At 51.5% G+C, this 19,477-nt stretch overlaps 3 protein-coding genes across 5 annotated transcripts; 2 read left to right on the plus strand and 1 right to left on the minus strand.

Annotated features, from left to right (window-relative positions):
- Positions 1-4,124: 4,124 nt before the first annotated feature.
- Positions 4,125-9,791, plus strand: LOC134043720 (leucine-rich repeat-containing protein 14-like). Of its 3 annotated transcripts, none has more exons than XM_062492401.1 (4): positions 4,125-4,133; positions 5,630-6,065; positions 6,151-6,789; positions 8,112-9,791. In XM_062492401.1, the coding sequence occupies exons 2-4, from the start codon at positions 5,689-5,691 to the stop codon at positions 8,683-8,685; spliced, it is 1,590 nt and encodes a 529-aa protein (XP_062348385.1). In that variant the 5' UTR covers positions 4,125-4,133; positions 5,630-5,688; the 3' UTR covers positions 8,686-9,791. The 3 variants fall into 3 exon arrangements, with proteins under 3 accessions (XP_062348385.1, XP_062348393.1, XP_062348374.1); XM_062492409.1 differs by lacking the exon at positions 4,125-4,133 and adding an exon at positions 4,136-4,140; XM_062492390.1 differs by lacking the exon at positions 4,125-4,133 and having other exon boundaries at positions 5,200-6,065.
- Positions 9,792-11,105: 1,314 nt separating this feature from the next.
- Positions 11,106-14,161, plus strand: C1H8orf82 (chromosome 1 C8orf82 homolog). The gene is made up of 3 exons (XM_062492434.1): positions 11,106-11,346; positions 12,176-12,224; positions 13,523-14,161. The coding sequence occupies exons 1-3, from the start codon at positions 11,230-11,232 to the stop codon at positions 13,990-13,992; spliced, it is 636 nt and encodes a 211-aa protein (XP_062348418.1). The 5' UTR covers positions 11,106-11,229; the 3' UTR covers positions 13,993-14,161.
- A 240-nt stretch (positions 14,162-14,401) lies between these two features.
- On the minus strand, positions 14,402-19,432 carry LOC134043731 (leucine-rich repeat-containing protein 14-like). Its single transcript, XM_062492422.1, has 4 exons — positions 19,423-19,432; positions 18,720-19,128; positions 16,955-17,584; positions 14,402-15,458 (listed from the first exon to the last, which is right to left on the minus strand). Exons 2-4 carry the CDS (start codon positions 19,028-19,030, stop codon positions 14,894-14,896), a joined length of 1,506 nt encoding a protein of 501 aa, XP_062348406.1. The 5' UTR covers positions 19,031-19,128; positions 19,423-19,432; the 3' UTR covers positions 14,402-14,893.
- Positions 19,433-19,477: the final 45 nt, after the last annotated feature.

A 19,477-nucleotide genomic window follows, 5' to 3' on the forward strand; every position in this document is an offset into this window, starting at 1 on the left:
CAGCTGCCACCACACCGTCCCCATCCTGCCACCAGCCCCCCATCCCCTCCAAAGGTCAAAGTCCCCAGGTGGTTGCACCTATCTCCACCAAGAATCAGGAGATCCATGAGGTCCTCCACCACATGGTGAGCTCCATCTCTACCAAGAACTGGAAGGTCCATGAGGTTGTCCAACTTTGCTGCGTGGTGAGCTCCATCTCAACCAGGAGGTCCATGAGGTTCTTCACCAAATGGACAGCTCCATCTGCACCAAGCACCAGGAAGTTCATGCGGTTTTCCACCACGTGGTGAGCTCTATCTACACCAAGAATCAGGAGGTTCATGAGGTTTTCCACCACGTGGTGAGCACCATCTCCACCAAGAACCAGGAGGTCCATGAGGTTCTCCACCATGTAGTGAGCTCCATCACCAGCTGGACCTCATGGACAGAGGGCACCCAGCAATTGTCTCCATCCCTTCCTGCCCAGGCACAGGGACGAGGAGAAGTCCTTGAGGTCTATCCTGACCTTCTGGCCATGTCACTGCCTGGTTCTTAGCTGGGGGAGTCAAGAAGAACATCCCAGCTGTGGGGTCTCCATAGGCTTGGGAAGGTGGGAAAAGTTCACCTCGACACCAGAGGACCACAGTGACTATTGTGCCCCACAGGGAAGAGACCTGGGAGGTCCCCATGGGAGCAGTGAGGGGGGATGGGGTCATGGTGGCCGATTGTCCATCCTGGAGGAGCTGGGTGGGCTGGATGTCCCCACGTGTCCCTGTGTCCATCCTGTCCACACACAATGGCACCACCAGGACCTGTCCCAGCACCCACCGGGTCAGCCCAGCCCTGTTGGACCTGTCCCAGGACCTCCCATCTGCTCCTGGTTCTTCTGGGCCCATCTGGGTGTCCATCATCAACTCCTGGAGTCATCTTGAAGTCCATCATCTCCTCCTGGCCCTCTTGGGCCCATCTTGGCATTCATCATCTCTCCCTGGTTCTCCTGGAGCCATCTTGGAGCCCATCAACTCCTGGAATCATCTTGGGGTCCATCATTTCCTCCTGGACCCATCTTGGCCCTCATCATCTCCCCCAGCTTCTCCTGGACATGTTTTGGTGCCCTACCCCTTCTCCAGATCCTGTCCAACCCCTCTTGGTGGCCCAAATCTCCTCCTGGACCCACCTTGGCACCCATCAGCCCCTCCTAGTCCTTCAAAACTCACCCAGGACAGCTCTGCTTGACCCTTCTGGACTCATCCTGGTGTCCATCATCTGCTCCTCCTGCATCCATCCTGGTGTCCATCTCTGCTCTTGCATCCATTCTGGTGTCCCTGATCTCCTACAGGTCATCCAGGACCCACCTGGGAACCCATCTCCACCTGGTTCTGCCCAGCCCACCTTGATATCCCTGGTGTCTTCCAGGACCCATCTTGGTGTCCCTAATCTCCTCCAGGTCCAACCTTGGTGGCTCCCATCTCCTCTGGGTCCTCCAGGACCCACCTTGGTTCCCCCACCTCATCCAGGTTCTCCAGATCCTACCTTGGTGAACCCCAACCTCCTCCAGGACCCACCCTGGTGGCCCCAAATCTCTTCCAGGCTTCACCTTGGTGGCCCCAAATCTCCAGGTCCTCCACATCCCATCCTGATGGAGCCCAATCTCCATCAGATCTCACTTTGGTGCCCCCAAACTTGCTCCAGGTCGTCCAGGTCCCATCTTGGTGCCCCCAGTCTCTACTAGGACCCACCTTGGTGCTCCCAAATCTATTCCAGGTCCTCCACATCCCACCCTGATGGATTCCAATCTCCACCAGGACCCACCTTGGTGCCCCCAAATGTCCGCCAGGTCCCCCCCAGGGCACCCTCACCTCTTCCAGGACCCACCCTGGTGACCCCAAATCTTCTCCAGGTCCTTCAGGTTCTACCTTGGTGCCCCCTAGTCTCTACTAGGTCCCACCTTGGTGACCCCAAATCTCCACCAGGTCTCACCCTGATGACCCCAAATCTCCTCCAAGTCCCCCAAAATGGAGAGATTCTTAAGGCCAGGAGGGTCCCATGGGTCAGGGTAGTGGCCCCAAAATCAAGAGGTCTCCATAATGGGAGGGATCCCCAAGATCCTGGGTGTGTCCCCAAGGTGGGGTGGGGTCTCATGGGTGGGGAGTCCCCAAAGCAGGAGGGAGTCCCCAAAATGTGGGGTCCCCAAGGCCGGGGTTGATCCTCAAAGTGGGGACAACCCCCGAATTATAGGGTCCCATGGCAGGGGTGGTCCTTGAAGCAGGAGGGGGTTTCCAAAATGTGGGGGTGCCCCATGGGTAGAGGGGTCCCATGGAGGGGGTCCCCAAATTGGGGTGTTGGGGGGGTTCCCAAACTGGGGATGGTGGGGACAACCCAGCTCTACCTGCCAGCTCTACTCACTGCCAGGGGACCCCCACTTTTCTGCCACGTCCACTTAATTAAGTTTTAATTAATCATTAATTTCTGGCACACATTCATTAATTTTTAAGTCGTTTGCCCTCCTTTTTTTCCGGCGGTTTTTTTTTTTTATGTGTTTTTTTTAAAACCTCGAGGTTTTTATTTATTATTATTAAAAAAACAAACAAAAAAAAAAAACGACTGGAAAAAATAATCCGAATTAAAGGGATGGACCCACCCCTCCCTCCCCGGGATTTTCCCAGGATTCTCCCCAGTCCCGGGAATTCCCTTGGGAATTCCTTCGGGAATTTTCCTTGCCTTCCCCACAGGGGGGGTTGGATTTTGGGGTCCCCCCCAGGGGCCGCCAAATTCTGTATTTTGGGGGGGGGGCTCCGCCCCCCTCCCCCGCGTGTGAATAAAGCTCCGTATGGAAAGCGCTGCTCATTCTTGGTGCCTTTGAAGCGGGAAAAGCCGGGAATTTGGATTCTCCGTGTCCCCAAATGTCCCCAAGATGTCACTGGAGCCGTGTTCCTTCGGTCCGGCTCTGGCCCGCTGCCGGTTCCGCCCGGATCCTTTTTACTGCTGCACCCCACCGGGGAGGTGCCCCCCGCATTCCGGTCCCTCAGGCAGCTACATCCGGACGCCGCTGTCGCGACAGGGCGGGGTCCCGCGGGGTCGCCGCTCGCTGTCCCGACAGAGAAGCCGTCAGGGGTTTTCTTACCTAGATCAGCAGACACAGGGGTTTTTATAGGGGAATTTATAGGAGAAACCCCCAAAACAGCCCCTCCCATCCCAGGGATTCCCCGAATCTCCCCTAAGCCCCTCCCAGCCCCCCTAAAACCCCATAGGGACCCCTAAACCAGTCCAGCCTCTCCAGCGCCGCAAAACCATCCCACATCCTTTCCCGGGAGCCCCAAAATCATCCCAAAGCCCCCCCATAACACCTCATAGACCGTCTCAGCCCAGGGACCCCCAAAAATGCTCCCCCCATTCCATGGACACCCCAAAAAAGCCCAGGACCCCCTTAAAATAAACCTGCCCCATTCCAGGGACTCTCAAAACCAACCCAAACACCCTCTCAGACCTCAAAATGACCCCAAGGACACCCTAAAAAACGACAGACCCTCCCCTAAACCAAATTCCCCCATTTCAAGACCCCCCTAAACACTCTCCAGTACTCCAAAACCATCCCAGGGACCCCCAAAACAGCCCATACCTCCCCCCACTCCCAATTCCAGGGATTCCCCTCAGGGACTTCCCCCCCCCCCCCCCCACCTCACAAATTCCCGCCGCAGCCCCTCAGGAGCACCTGGCTGGGTTTCCGCCGCCGTTCCCGCAGGAATTCCGCTTCCCAGCGCTTCAGCAGCACCTTCAGCTCCTGCTGCCGCTCCATGGCCGCGGGATCAGGGATGGGGATCGGGACTGGGATCCGGGAATCGAGGGAAGCTCGGGCAGTACTCCAGGGCCGCCTCAGAGCGAACCTCCCGCTCCTGCCGCCCGTTAGCCTATAGAAAGGCAGGGATTAGTGATTGACAGCAATAGGAGCCAATAGGCACCAGGATTCCGCGAAGCGCCCGCCCACAAAGCCACAACCAATGAGAAGTGCTGATGAACCTTGACAGACAGCCGTAAGAACCAATAAAAATGTGTAGGCACACCCCGAGGATGGGTGCTGATCGCTGATTGGCGGATGAAGAGCGCAGACAAGGAGGTGGAGCTTCCGTACCGGCAGGGGCGGGTGGGGGTTGCGGGTAGGCGGTGAGTGGGGGGCGCCATGTTGGGGGGGGCGCCGGGGCCGGTTTCAGGGTTCGGGGGGTCCATGGCGGGATTTAGGAGACTGGGGGGGGCCCTGTGGGAGTTTAGGGGGCCTGCGAGCGCTCCTTGGTTGGACTTAGGGGGGATGAGAAGCGATCCCGGCATGGACTGGGAAGGCTGGGATGGACCCCGTGGGTGGGCCGGGCTGGACTGGGGTCTGCGGGGTCCCTGAGGTGTTTTGGGGGGGCTAGGCGGACCCCAGGGAAGGGAGGAGGGAGCTGATTTTGAGGGAAGGTCCTGAGGAGGGGGGATTGGCTTTTGGGGGTTCTTGGTGTGGTTTATGGAGATTCCAGGGGTGGGTATTGGAGAGGTCGGGAGGGGTCCCTGAGCTGGTTTAGGGAAATCTGGGGAGTCCCGGGTCTGGTTTGGAGGTCCCAGGGCACGTTTATGGGATCACTGAACTGATTTTGGGGTCCCTGGAGTGGTTTGTGATCCCTGGACTGGTTGAGAGAGGTCTGGCAGATCTCTGGGCTGGTTTGGAGCATCTCTAGAGTGATTTAGGGGAGTTCCTGATTGGTTTGGGGGGGTTCCTGGATTATTTAGGCGTCCTGAGATGGTTTTGGAGATCCCTGGACTGGTTTATGAAGGAGTCCCTGGACTGGTTTAGGGATCTCTGTGCTGGTTTAGAGGTCCCTGAACTATTTTTGGGGATCCTTGGACTGGTTTGGGGGATGCCTAGACTGGTTTAGGGGTTCCTGAACTGGATTTGGGTTCCCTGGACCAGTCCAGGGATCCCTGGGCTGGTTTTGGTGGGTCCCTGATGCACTTTGCAGGGGGGGTCCCTGGAGTAGTTCAGGGGTCTCTGGGCTGCTTTAGGTGTCCCTCAACTGGTTTTGGCATCTCTGGACTATTTTGGGGGTCCCAGGGCTGGTTTTGGGGATCCCTGGATGGGTTTGGGGGATACCTGGACTGCTTTGGGGGATCACTGAATGGCTTTGGGATCCCCAGACTGTTTTGGCGGTCCCAGGACTGGTTTAGGGGATTCCTCTACTGGTTTGGGGGTCCCTGGACTGGTTTAGGAGATCTCTGGAAAGGTTTGGGGGGTCCCTGGACTGGTTTGAGGGGTCTCTGGGCTGGTTTAGGAGACCCTATGCCAATTTTGGGATCCCTGGACTGGTTTATGGAGGGGTCCCTGGAATGGTTTGGAGGTCCCAGGGCTGGTTTTGGGGTCCCTAGAGCAGTTTAGGGGATCCCTAGACTGGTTTAGGGATCCATGAACTGTTTTGAGATCCCTGGACGGTTTTGGGGATCCCTGGACTGGTCTGGGGACACCTGGACTGGTTTTGGGGTCCGTGAACTGGTGTGAGGATTCCCTGGGTGATGCTCTTCTGGGGGTGCGCCAGGACCCCATTTTTACAGAATCGCCACTCAGGCTTCCCCTCCCCCAGATTCCCCCTTTGGCTTCCCTTCCCACACCCCATTTCTCCCACAGGTTCCCTTTGCGGCCCAGCGGGAAATCCCTGCATTTCGGGAACATTCCCAAAATCCGCCATGGCACCTTCACGCAGCCGCTCCTCCACCCGAATCCCACCGTGCATCCCAAAGCGCCAACTCCCGCCAGGATATTCAGATTCTCTCCTTTTCCTCTGCGCCCGCCGCATCGTGGCCCACCACCCCCTTCCCATCCTTCCCACCCTTCCAGCACACCTTTATCCCATCCTTTTCCAAGCCGCATTCCTGGATGGAAGACCCCTCGTCCTGCGGGATTTGGTGGCTGCTTGGCCATTCCCAGTGCTCAACTTCCAGCGGCTTGTGGGGAGGCGGGAGCTGCTCCGGGATCATCCCTGCAAGCTCTGTGTCCAGGCCGTCATCCTCGCCGTGGTGGCACAGCTCCGGCGGGAGTTGGAAGAGCCTGGCTGCGATTCCAGGTGGGTTTTGGAAATTTTGGGATGGCCACAACCTGCATTCCTCCAAATCCCTGTGGTATTTTCATGGTTTCTTTTTTTTTTCCAGCGGGTGCCAGCTGCGCGTACTGGATGTGACAGGAGTTCCAGATGATCCAGCTGGCCGCGCTCCGGATGGGATGAGCGTCTGGTCCGGCACCGTAGCTTTGGCCAAGGCTTGCGTGGAGGTGTCCAAACACCAGCGGGAATTCCAGAGGCGCGGATCCAAGAGGCACAAAGGCCGTTCTGGAGCCGCCACGGCAGCAGCCGCTCCACAGCCCCCGGGTGTGGATGTCCACGCTGACCTGTTTGTCAATGGAACGTCCTACGGGATCCTGCGTGACGCGCTCCAGACAGGAGCTGCCGGCCCACTGCGCCTCAAGTGCCGTGAATTCCAAGCAGAAAAGCTCTCCCTGGCTGGCATTGTGAGCCTGCTGGAATCTCTGGATCCATCCTGTGTGCGAAGGGTGGATCTGCGCTTCCGGAATTTGGGATTAACCGGGCTCTCAGTGATCCTGCCGCACCTTTCGCGCTTCCCGGAGCTACGCAGCCTCAAGCTCCAGTACAGCAATGTGGACGTGCGGCGCCCGACACCAGAATCAGCCATTGGTATCCGCTGCCTGGCTGGGCAGCTGGGAATGCTGCCCAGCCTCCGGGAGCTCAACCTGGGATCCTCCCGGCTCTCTGGGAATCTGCGCCAGATCCTCTGGTGAGTTCCCCATGGAGCAGGGCCTTCCCGCACTCTGGGGGGATTCCCATGGGTTGGGCTCTGTGATCTTGGGGGTCTATTCCAACATGAGCGATCCCATAGTTCCAGGCTTTCATTGTCCCAGTGTTCCCATGATTTCATTATCCCAATAGTTCGTGACTCCATTGTCCCATAATTTCACAATCCCAGATTTCCATGATTCCAGGATTTCCAAAGGCTGAACTTCATGAACTTGGAGATTCTCTCCAATCTTAGTGATCTCATGATTCCAGGATTTCATTATGCCAGTATTCCCATGATTCCATGACTCCGTTATCTCAGTCGTTCATGACTCAACATTTCCATTTTCCCATAAAGTCATTATCCCAAAATTCCATAATTCCAGGATTCCCAAAGTTTAGGCTCAATGGGTCTTGAGGGTCTTTTCCAGCCTGAAAGATCCATTGATTCCAGGAATTCATTATCCCAGTGCTTTCACGATTCCGTGATTCCATTATCCCAATAGTTTATGACTCAATTGTTCTGTCATCCCATTATTCCATGATCCCAAAATTCCATAGTTCCAGGAGTCCCCAAGGCTGAACTTCAGAATCTTAGAGATCTCCAGTCTTAGTGACCCCATGATTCCAAGATTTCAATATCCCAATATTCCCATGAGTCCATTATCCCAGTCTTTTATTCCAGCTTTCCCGAAGGTTGGACTTGATGATCCTGAAGGCTTTTCCAACTTTACCTGCTCTGTGACCCCATAACTCCATGATTCCATAATTCCATAACTGTGATCCCAAGACTCTGTAACTCCATAATTCCACAACTGTGGAGTTATCATGGAGTGGCTCCATAATCCCATAATTCTATGATTCTCAAAGGCAAAACCTGATGGTCTTGAAGACCTTTCCCCTCAGCCATTCCATAACTCCATGATCCCTGATCCAGGATTTTCAGAGGTTGAATTCAATGTTCTTGGACGCCTTTCTAAACTTCACGCATTGCATAATTCCATTATTTGATTCCACACCTCAATGACCTGTCGATCCCATAATTCCATTATTCTGAAACCTTGAACTTCATGTTCTTGGAGACCTTTCCCAACCTCACCCATTCCATAACTCCATCACACCATCATGGCAAAATCCCAGGGTTTTCAGGGATCGAACTCGATGTTCTTGAAGCTCTTTACCCACCTCACCCATCCCACAGTCCTGCGCTTCTACTGATGCAAACCCAGCTCTCATTCCCCACATTTCCCCCAGGAATCCTGACATTCCCAGCTCCCACCAATCCTCCCTTGGGCCTCACCTCTCCCTTCTCCCTCCCACCAGCGACCTCCAGGCTCCATTGGAAAGCTTGGAATTGGCCTTCTGCTCCCTCGTTCCCGCCGACCTTGCCTTCCTCTCCCAAAGCTTCCACGCTCCGGCCCTCAAAAGGTTGGATCTGAGTGGCCACGACTTCTCCCAAGGCCTCCTGGAGCCCCTCCGGCTGCTCCTGGAGGAAACCTCGGCCTCGCTGCTGCACCTGGATCTCATGGAATGCCGCATGGCCGACTCCCACCTGGACACGCTGCTCCCGACACTCCGGCGCTGCTCCCGCCTGCGCTTCCTGGGACTCTACGGCAATTCCCTGTCCACGGCCGCGCTCAAGGATCTGCTCCAGAAAACCTTGGAGCTGCTGGATCTCCACCTGGTTGTGTATCCCTTCCCCGTGGATTGCTACAAGCCAGAGCCTCCGCGCCGAGTCCCAGGATCCCGACGGATTTACGAGGAGCCTATGGATGGGGAACGTTTGGCAGCGGCCACCGCAGAGATTTCCCAGCTGCTGGCAAATTCTGGGAGAACCGACCTCGTCTGGACTTACAATCCCTATGGCCACGGAGCCCTGGACTATTTCTCCTTGTGATTTGGGAAAACCTCAGAGACGGGAAAAGCTCAGAGCCTCCATTGCAGAAAAGCATCTCCGCCTCCTTCCCAAAATCCCAGGGAGTTTTCCGCCTCATCCTGGTGCTTATCTGCCTCATTCCAGTGTTTTTTTCCTTTAATTTCGGTGCTTTTCTGCCTGGTTTTGTTAGTTTTCCATCTCATTCCAATGTTTTTCTGCCGCATTCCACGATTTTTCCCTGGTTTTGTAGCTTTTCTGCCACGTTTTGAGGTTTTTCCATCCCATCCTGATAGTTTCCACCTCATCCCAATATTTTCCCCTCATCCCAGTATGTTTCCCCCATTTCATTATTTTTCCAGCCCATCCCAGTGTTTTTTCAGCCCATCCTGTTATTTTTCTGCCTCATCCCGGTAGCTTTCCATCCCATTTCATGACTTTTGCAGCTCATCCTGGTGTTTTTTCTGCCAGGATTGGCTTTGCACAGCCAAATTCCAGGAGGCTCCAGGGCCTGGATTCCATGGGAAGCTTCCAGAAGCTTCTCCCGTGTTTGGCAAATCCTGTTGGGAACAGCGGCAGTGTCTCTGGAATAAGAATTGAGTATGAAGAAAACATACCACAGATGTAAGTCCAGGGCAGGAGTTTCAGAAAGGAACGACTCTGGAGATGATTCCAAGGTGCTGAAGTGGAAATTCCCAAAATTCTGTGGTGCATCCAAAGGGAAGCTCATCCTGGAGCTGGATCTTGGGAGTGACCTGCAGATCCATAGAAAAAGGAGCAGATTCCTGGCAGGAATCCCATGGAGCAAAAACCTTTGGAGCGGGATATTCCCGACTTTTTGGCCCCTTGGAAAAGTCCATGAGGAATTGTCTTCCATGGGAATGACCCATTGGAGAAATCCATGGAAAACTTGCCATGGGATGGATTTGCATTAGAAAATGCATTGAAAACTGACCTTGGGATGGATTCCCATTGGAGAAATCCATGGAAAACTGCCCTGGGATGGCCCCGGCTCCCAGCGCTGCTGGAGGCACTGAGGGAAAGCCGGGAAAGAGTGAACTGGTGGAGGGAAAAGCTGGGTTTGGGGTCTTGTTATCCTGCTCTGATTCCGTTGGAAATAAATCCATCCTATCCCAGAGCATGAGTCTGTTGTGCCAGATGGGATTTCCTGAGGGATCTTCCCCAATCCTTATCCCCATCCATGAATCCTCCACGATTTCCTTCATTTCCACCTCATTTTGGTTTTTTCCATCAAATCCTGCTGGTTTTCCACCTCATTCTGGGTTTTCTTAATTTTTAACCGCTGTTTTTCCACCTCATTTTGGTGGGCTTTGCCTCATCCCCGTGTTTCTCCACCTTTCCCAATGTTTTTCCCCTCAGTCAGGTGGATATTAGCCTCAATTTTGTATTTTCCCTCTCATCCCAGTGCTTCCCGCCTCATTTTGGTATTTTCCACCTAGTTTTGGTTGGGTTTTTTTTCATTATCCCAGTATCATCCCTCTCATGCTGGTGTTTTTCATTTCATTTTTATATTTTTAGACTTACTCAGTTGTTTTCCCACCTTGTTTTGGTATTTTTCCCCTCATCATGGTGTTTTTTCACTTCATTTTGGTGTTTTGGGCTTTATCACATCAAATTTCACGATAATTTTGGAACTTCTCCCCTTATCCCTGCGGTTTTCCCCTCATTCCTGTGATTTTCCACTTCATTTTCATGTTTTTTACCTCATCCCAGTGTTTTTCTGCCTACTCCTGGCACTTTTCTGTCTGATATTGGTGGCATTCTACTTCATGTCTGTGGTATTCCCCTCGTTTTTGTGGTTTTCTTCCTCATTTTGGTGTTTTTCCACCTCATTTCTCTCTTTTCATTGTCATTTTGGCATTTTCCATCTCACTTTGATGTTTTTCCCCTCATTCTGGTGTTTCCCCTTCATCCAAATATTCTCCTGACTCATTTTTTTGTTTCTTCCCCCTCATTTAACATTTCTTCCCCTCATCCTGGTACCTTTTCCCTCATCCCACTCTTTTTCCACCCTATCCCAGGTGATTTTCTACCCCATTGCAGTGATTTTTCCTTCATCCCAATATTTTCCCGCCTCATTTTCCCATTTTTCCCCTCATCCCGCTGCTCCTCCCGGTGCCTGTGGGGCCCTGAGGGGAAAATGGCGGGAAACGGAGATGGGGTGGGGGGGGCACCTATAGGGGATCCATGAGGGCACGCAGCACCAGGAGCCGCCTCTGGGCGATTTTTATGGGGTCCCTGAGGCTCGGTAGGGGTCCCAGACCCTATAGGGAAGCTCTAGAGGGTCTCTAGGGCGGACTGTAGAGTTCTATAGGGTCTGGAGATCCATAGGCGCCCCTATAGCGGCGGCACCAACCCCCGGGCCCTCTCCTTCCACTTCCGCTTCCCCCCGGAACCTTTTCACCGCCGCACCACCCGAGGTGCGCACACATTCCGGTCCCCCTCGCCCGGCCACTTCCGGGTGCCGCCGGTGGCGCTGCTGTCGCTGTCGCCTGTCGCGACAGGGAGGCGGCCCGGCCGTGTCGGGGGTCGCCGGTGGCTGTCGCCATGAGGGTGGGGGCGCTGCTGCGGCTCTGCGCGCTCCCGGGACCCCGGTACCTGCAGGGGCAGCGCCCGGGGCCTGGAACCCGCGAGTATTTTTATTATGTGGATCACCATGGACAGGTGCGGGGGGGATCTATAGCGGATTTATAGGCGATTTACTGGGAATCTATAGGGCATTTACAGGGCATTTATAGGGAATCTATGAGGGATCTCCAGGACATCTATAGGGGATCTCCAGAGTTGTAAAGGCAATCAATAGGAGATCTATAGGCGATTTATAGGGGATCTATAGCAGGCTTATAGGCAATTTATTTGGGATCTATAGGGGATCTCCAGGGGGTTTATAGGGGATTGACAGGAGATCTCCAAGGGACCTATTTGGGATCTATAGGGTATCTCAAGGGGATTTATTGGCAATTTATTTGGGATCTATAGGGGATCTCCAGGGCATCAACAGGGGATTTGGGATTGATAAGGGATCTACTGGGGTTTGATGAGGGATTTATAGGGAGTGATAGTGGGGGTCTGGAGGGTCCTGGGAATAGGATCCTGGGAAGATCTTGCCTGGATTCTGGGCAGATCCCAGCGAGAAGCCCCCCAAAAATGCCAGGGAGAATCCAGGTAGGATCCTGACCAGATCCCAGATTAATACCAGATTAAACCCAGACAGATCCCAGATATATCCTGGAGGGATCCTGGATGGATCCCAGTCCAGTTCCAGACATATCCCAGTCAGATTCCAGAGGGATCTCAAAAAGCCTTCCCATGGACTCAGAGCAAATCCCAGAAAACTCCCAAAAAGCAAATCCAGGCTGGATCCCCCTGAAAATACCCCAAGGGACATCCAAACAGATTCAGGATGGATCCCAAAATGATCCCAGAGAAAAATCCCGGGATTTGTCCAGGGAAACTCGAGCGTTGCGAGGCTTTTTCCCATTTTTCTCCACAGCTTTTCCTGGATGACACCAAAGTCAAGAACTTCATCACCTGCTTCAAAGGTATGTCCCTAATTAGCATCCTGTTGTTAATTGGGACCTGGTTATTAATTAGGATTGGATTATTAATTGGGATTTGAGCCTTAATTGGGATTTAATCCTTAATTTTGGGAGGGGGGGGGGGGTGGGAAGGGGTGGGACCCCCTAATTTGGATATGAATGCCTCATTAATTAATTGTTTCCTAATTAATTAGTCATTCCCTCATTCATTAAATTCCCTAATGATTACATTCCTCATTAATTCCTTAAATAATGAAAAAAATTCTTAATTTTCTCTCACCCCTTTCCCAAATCCCTAAAATTCCCAGAAAAACCCAAAAAGCTCCCCCAATTTGCTTAATGATCCCTCATTCATGAACAATTAATTAATAATTATTTATAATTATGATTATAAGTAATGAATCATTAATTAATTAGATAATCATTCTATCATTTACTAAATTCCTTAATTATTAAATTCCTTATTTAAATACTAAACTCCTTAATTGAAGAAGACAATCCCTCATTAATTAAGAAATTACCTCATTAATTAATTAAGAAATCTGGTTTTAATTTTAAAAAATAATTTTAGGAAGCATTTCCTCTTCCCAATTCCTTTTTTTCCATCATCCCTTTCCCCAAATCCCTAAAATTCCTAGTAAACCACTAATTTGCAAATTAATCACTCAATGTATCATTTCCTAATTAGTGTATCATTACCTCATTCATTAAATCTTCAATTATTAAATTCCTTAATTAATGGAAAAATCCTTAATTAATGAAAAAATTCTTAATTAAGAAATTTAGTCATTAATTATGAAACCCATTTTTAATATCAAAAATTAATTTTAGGAAGCATTTCTTCTCAATTCTTTTTTCCGTCATCCCTCTTCCAAATCCCTAAAATTCCTGGAAAATTAAAAAAACCTGCCCCTAATGTGCATATTAATCTGTCATTAATGAATAATTTCAATTTAATGAATAATTCTTTCATTATGTAAATTCCCTAATTATTAAATTCCTCAATTAATTAAGAAATCCCTTAATTAATAAATTCCCTCATTAATTAATCAAGAAATCTGTTTTTAATGTAAATAATTATTTTAGGAAGACATCCCTTTCCCAAATCCCTAAAATTCCTAGAAAATCCCAAGAACAACCAGAAAAACGCCAGGTAAAGTCTGAAAAAAATAAAAAAATTTAAAAAACCCAGGAAAATCCCCTTTAATCAACCATCCCGGAATTCCTGGAATTGTCCAGGAAAACTTGAGCATTCCTGGAATTCCAGGAGCATTGATCCAGTAATTTCTCCATCTGAACAGATGTTGGATTCCTCTCCTTCTTCTTCAAGCACCTGGAGCGGAACCGGAGTGGGCGCTACGAGGCGGAATTCCCGTTTCTTTCCCGCTGCGGCCGGGAACGGAATTTTCTGCGCTGTGCCGATGTTCCCGTGGTTTTCACACAAATCCTGCCCGGATCCAATGGGAATTCCCTCCTTTCCTACTGCGGAGGTGGCTCCAAGCTGACGGTGCCGTTCCAGCCAGAAATGCTGGTGGTATTCCCAGAAAATGGGCGGCTTTATCACCCAGCTCCGGAAAAAACCGGAGGAGTTGGGTTAGTTCGTTCCGCGCTGGCATCTGAGTGGAGCTCAGAATTCCAGTTCGAGGAAGGGCCAGAAAAGCCCCCGACACATTTTTTGTGGGAAGGGAGGAGGTATCAGCTCTCTGGGGAATTGTTGGGAATTCTGCGGGCAGAAAAATCGGAATTGGAGGTTGAGTCCATCAGATCCTAAAAGGGAATTCTCCCTTATGCAGAATTGGAATTCCCAATTATTGCCCCAGGAGACAGGAGATTCCCAATATATTCCCAAGGAATCGGAGCATCCCTAAATTCCAGGCAGTCGAACCCCCTGGTTTTCCGGTGAAATTCCCCAAAAAAACAAGAGTGGAAGTTGCTGTCAATTCCTTGTTGTGCGAATTTGGGATCAAGGATTTCAGGATTTGGGATGAAGGACTTGGGAATTTGGGATTAAGGACTGGGGGATTTGGTATCAAGGATTTGGGGATGTGGGATGAAGGATTTAGGGATTTGCGATCAAGGACTTGGGGATTTGAAGTGAAGGATCTGGGATGAATGATTTGGGAATTTGGGATGAAGGATTTGGGAGCGATTTGGAAAGAATTTTGGCAGTGGCACCTTACTAAATAATAAATAACTATTAATTAACAATTAATTAATATCCCATGGGAAAAAAGGGAATTCCAGGAGTATTTCCCTCCGGATGTGGCAATAGAAGTTCGGGGAAAAGAGGGGGAAAAACATTGGGATTGGGGTGGAAAAACACCAAAACGAGGTGGAAAAAATCCAGGATGAGGGGAAAATATATAAAAATGAGGTGGAAAAACATCAGGATAAGGCAGGAAAACACTAAAATGAGACAGAAAAATATTGGGATCGAGGAAAAATATCAGGGTAGGGAGGAAATATACTGAAATAAGATGGAAAACATTGTGATGAGTCAGAAAAATAACAAAACCAGGCAGAAAAGCACCAAAATAAAGAGAACAATCCAATGGGATGACACGGAAAAGCAGCAGGATGAGGCGGAAAACGCCTGGATTTTGGGAAGGAGGTCGTGGTGCTTTTCTACAGTGAAGGCTCTGAGCCTTTCCCGCCTCCAAGCTTTCCCCAAATTACAAGGAGAAGTAGTCCAGAGCTCTGTGACCATAGGGATTGTTAGTCCAGACGAGGTCGGTTCTCCCAGAATTTGCCAGCAGCTGGGAAAACTCTGCCTTGGCCACTGCCAAAAGTTCCTCATCCACAACCTCTTCAAAATTCCAACCGGACTCCACCGGTGGCTCCGGCTTGCAGCAGTCTGTGGGGAAGGGATACACAACCAGGTGGAGATCCAGCAGCTCCAAGGTTTTCTGGAGCAGATCCTTGAGCGCGGCCGTGGACAGGGAATTGCCGTAGAGTCCCAGGAAGCGCAGGCGGGAGCAGCGCCGGAGTGTCGGGAGCAGCGTGTCCAGGTGGGAGTCGGCCATGCGGCATTCCATGAGATCCAGGTGCAGCAGCGAGGCCGAGGTTTCCTCCAGGAGCAGCCGGAGAGGCTCCAGGAGGCCTTGGGAGACGTCGTGGCCACTCAGATCCAACCTTTTGAGGGCCGGAGCGTGGAAGCTTTGGGAGAGGAAGGCAAGGTCGGCGGGAACGAGGGAGCAGAAGGCCAATTCCAAGCTTTCCAATGGAGCCTGGAGGTTGCTGGTGGGAGGGAGAAGGGAGAGGTGAGGCCCAAGGGAGGATTGGTGGGAGCTGGGAATGCAAGGATTCCTGGGGGAAATACGGGGAATGAGAGCTGGGATTGCATCCATGGAATTGTGGGATGGTAGGATAGGTAAGATTGGGAAAGGTCTCCAAGAACATCGAGTTCAAGGTTAGAGAATCATGGAATTATGGGATCAAGGAATCATGGAATTGTGTAATTCTGTAATCAGATAATGGAATTCTGAAATTACTGAGGTAGGGAAAGATCTCCAAGAACATGAAGTTCAGGCTTTGAGAATCATGAAATTATGGGATCACTGAGCCGTGGAATGACAGATGGACTGCAATTGGTAAAGACCTCCAACACCCATCAAGTTTGACTTCTGAAAATCCTGCAGTCATGGAGTTACGGAATGGCTAAGGTTGGGAAAGACCTCTATCAAGTTTGACTCCTGAAAATCCTGGGATTTTGGAATGATGGGGTCATGGAATCATGGCATAGTGGAATAACTGAGGTTGGACAAAATCTCCAAGACCATCAAGTTTGTGGTTTGAGAACACTGGGATTATGGAATCATGAAGCTCAGGAATTGTAAAATTGTGGAGTTATGGGGTCTTGGGATCACAGAGTTATGGAATTATGGGATATTGGGATCAGGAAGTCATGGAATTATGGGATCATGGAGTTGTGGGCTGATGGAACCACTGAAGTTGGAAAAGGTCTCAAGATCATGAAGTCCAAATACTGGGAATCCTGGAATCAAGGAATTATGGGATCATGGAGTCACAAAATCACACAGTTATGGGATCATGGAATCATGGAGGCATGGACTATAGGATAATGAAATAATGGGAACTTTGTGTATTAAGGTTGGAAAAGACCTCCAAGAATGTCAGGTTCAGCCTTTAGGAGTCCTGGAAACACTAAATTTTGGGATCATTAATTATGGGATGATGGAATCATTGAGTCATGAACTCAGGGTAAGAGAATCATAGGATCATGGGAACACTGAAATAATGAATTCCTGGAATCGATGGATTTTCAGGCTGGTAAAGACCCTCAAGACCCTTCGAACCCACACTTGGGGAATCCCAGAATCATGGAATACTGGGATCATGAATTTATGCGATAATTGAATTCTTGAGTCATGAACTATTGGGATCATGGAATCATGGAATCATGGGAATATTCAGATAATGAAATCCTGGAATCATGAGATTGCTAAGGTTGGACAAGACCTCCAAGACCCTGACGTTCAGTCTTTGAGAATATTGGAATCATGGATTACAAGGATCATGAAATTATGGGACAGTGGAATCACTGAGTCATGAACTACTGGGATAATGGAATCACAGGATCATGGGAAGATTGGGATAATGAAACCCTGGAACCACAGGATCACTCCAGTTGGAAAAGACCCCCAAGATCACTGAGCCAAACCCTTGGGAATTCCCATGGAACAGGGAAAGACCCCACCCCATGGCAAACTTACCAGAGGATCTGGCGCAGATTCCCAGAGAGCCGGGAGGATCCCAGGTTGAGTTCCTGGAGGTTGAGCAGCATTCCCAGCTGCCCAGCCAGGCAGCGGATTCCGATGGCCGATTCTGGTGTCAGGCGCCGCACGTCCACATTGCTGTACTGGAGCTTGAGGCTGCGTAGCTCCGGGAAGCGCGAAAGGTGCGGCAGGATCACCGAGAGCCCGGTTAATCCTAAATTGTTAAAGCGCAGATCCACTCTCCGCAGAAAGGATGGATACAGAGATTCCAACAAAGTCACGATCCCGGATGCCGAGAGTTCCTCCGCTTGGAATTCACGGCACTTGAGGCGCAGTGGGCCAGCAGCTCCAGTCTGGAGTGCGTCACGCAGGATCCCGTAGGACGTTCCGTTGACGAACAGGTCGGTGTGGATGTCCACGCCCGGGGGCTGTGGAGTGGCTGCTGCTATGGCACATCCAGAGTGGCCTTTGTGCCTCTTGGATCCACGCCTCCGGAATTCCTGCTGGTGCTTGGACACCTCCAGGCAAGCCTTGGCCAAAGCTACGGTGCCGGACCAGACACTCATCCCATCTGGAGCGTGGCCAGACACGGAATCCGGGAGTCCAGTCATGTCCAGCACACGCAGACTGGAAAAACAGGAATAATTCACAGAATTCCTAGGTTGGTAGAGACATTCAAGACCACGGAGTCCAACCCATTCCCTAACACCTCAACTAGACCATGGCACTGAGTGCCACATCCAGTCTTTTTATAAACACATCCAGGGATGGTGACTTCACCACCTCCCCAGGCAGACGATTCCAGTACTTGATCACTCTTTCCGTGAAAAACGTTTTCCTCATTTCCAATCTAATTTTCCCTTGATGCAGCTTGAGGCTGTGTCCTCTGGTTCTGTCAGCTGCTGCCTGGAGGAAGAGACCAACCCCCCCTGACTGCACCCACCTTTCAGGGAGCTGGAGAGAGTGATAAGGTCACCCCTGAGTCTCCTTTTCTCCAGGCTGAACAAGCCCAGCTCCCTCAGCCGTTCCTCACTGGGTTTGTGTTCCAAGCCCCTCACCAGCCTCGTTCCCTCCTCTGGATATGCTCCAGCATCTCAACATCCTAAACTGAGGGGCCCAGAACTGGATACAGCACTCAGGGTGTGGCCTCACCAGTCCTGAGTCCGGGGCAAGAATGACCTCCCTACTCCTGCTGGCCACACCATTCCTGATCCAGGCTAGGATGCCCTTGGCCTTCTTGGCCACCAGGGCACACAGCTGGCTCGTGTCCAGCTGCTGTCCATCAGTGCCCCCAGGTCCCTTTCTGCCTGGGCACTGCCCAGCCACCCCTTCCCCAGCCTATAACACTGCAGGGGGTTATTCTGGCCCAAATACAGGACCCAGCACTTGGACTTATTAAACCTCATCCCACTGGACTCTGCTCATCCATCCAACCGTTCCAGGTCTCTCTGCAGAGCCCTCCTACCTTCCAGCAGATGGACACATGCTCCCAGTTTAGTGTCACCTGCAAATTTCCTGATGAAAGACTCAATACCCTCATCCATGTCATCAATAAAAATATGGAACAGGACTGGCCCCAGCACAGAGTCCTGAGGGACACCACTGGTGACTGATCCCCAGCTGGATCTGTCTGCCACCCTTCAGCACCACTCTCTGCCATCCATCCAGTTCCTAACCCAGCAATAAGAAACCATCAGGTAAACCCGCAAGAATGGATGGAGGAATTGGAGGTTGTGGTCATCCTGGAATTCCCAAAACCCACCTGGAATGGCGGCCAGGCTCTTCCAAATCCTGCCGGAGCTGTGCCACCACAGCCAGGATGACAGCCTGGACACAGAGCTTGCAGGGATGATCCCGGAGCAGCTCCCGGCACCCTACAAGCCGCTGGAAGTTGAGCACTGGAAAAGGCCAAGTGGCCACCAAATCCCGCAGGACGAGGGGTCTTCCATCCAGGAATGCGGCTTGGAAAAGGACGGGATAGAGATCGGCAGGAAGGGCGGGAAGAGGGCGGTGGGCAACGACGCGGCGGGCGCAGAGGAAAAGGAGGGAATCCATGGATTCAGGATGGCTCATGGAATTGGGTGAAATTGGGGGACCCCCAGGATGAGGAAGAACCAGGTGAGAATTCCACTGAAACCCCGAATCCAAGGATATCACGAAGAAAAGGGAGACTGTTGGAGAAGGTGAGGGCCGTATGGTTAGGATACCCCCAGCGCTCTCTAAAAAGGGGGTCCCGGACTTCCCCCACCCCACGTGAGGCACTCCAAAATCCCTCAAGGATCCCAAACCCTTCCGGGAATCTCGAAATTCCCACAGGGATCCCCAAAACTGGCTTCACCTCCTCCCCCCACCACATGCCACCCCCACTAGTCGCCCGCTTTTAACCCCAACTCGCCCCCAGCCCGTGCGGAAGCTCCACTTCCGTGTCTGCGTGTTGTAGCACCCAATCAGCGAGCGAGACTCACCCTGGAGGCGGATTCTTTACTGTTAATTAAACCTTGCAGCTGTCTGTCATTTCTC

This window comes from Cinclus cinclus, chromosome 1, assembly GCF_963662255.1.
Source record: "Cinclus cinclus chromosome 1, bCinCin1.1, whole genome shotgun sequence".
NCBI lineage: Eukaryota > Metazoa > Chordata > Aves > Passeriformes > Cinclidae > Cinclus > Cinclus cinclus.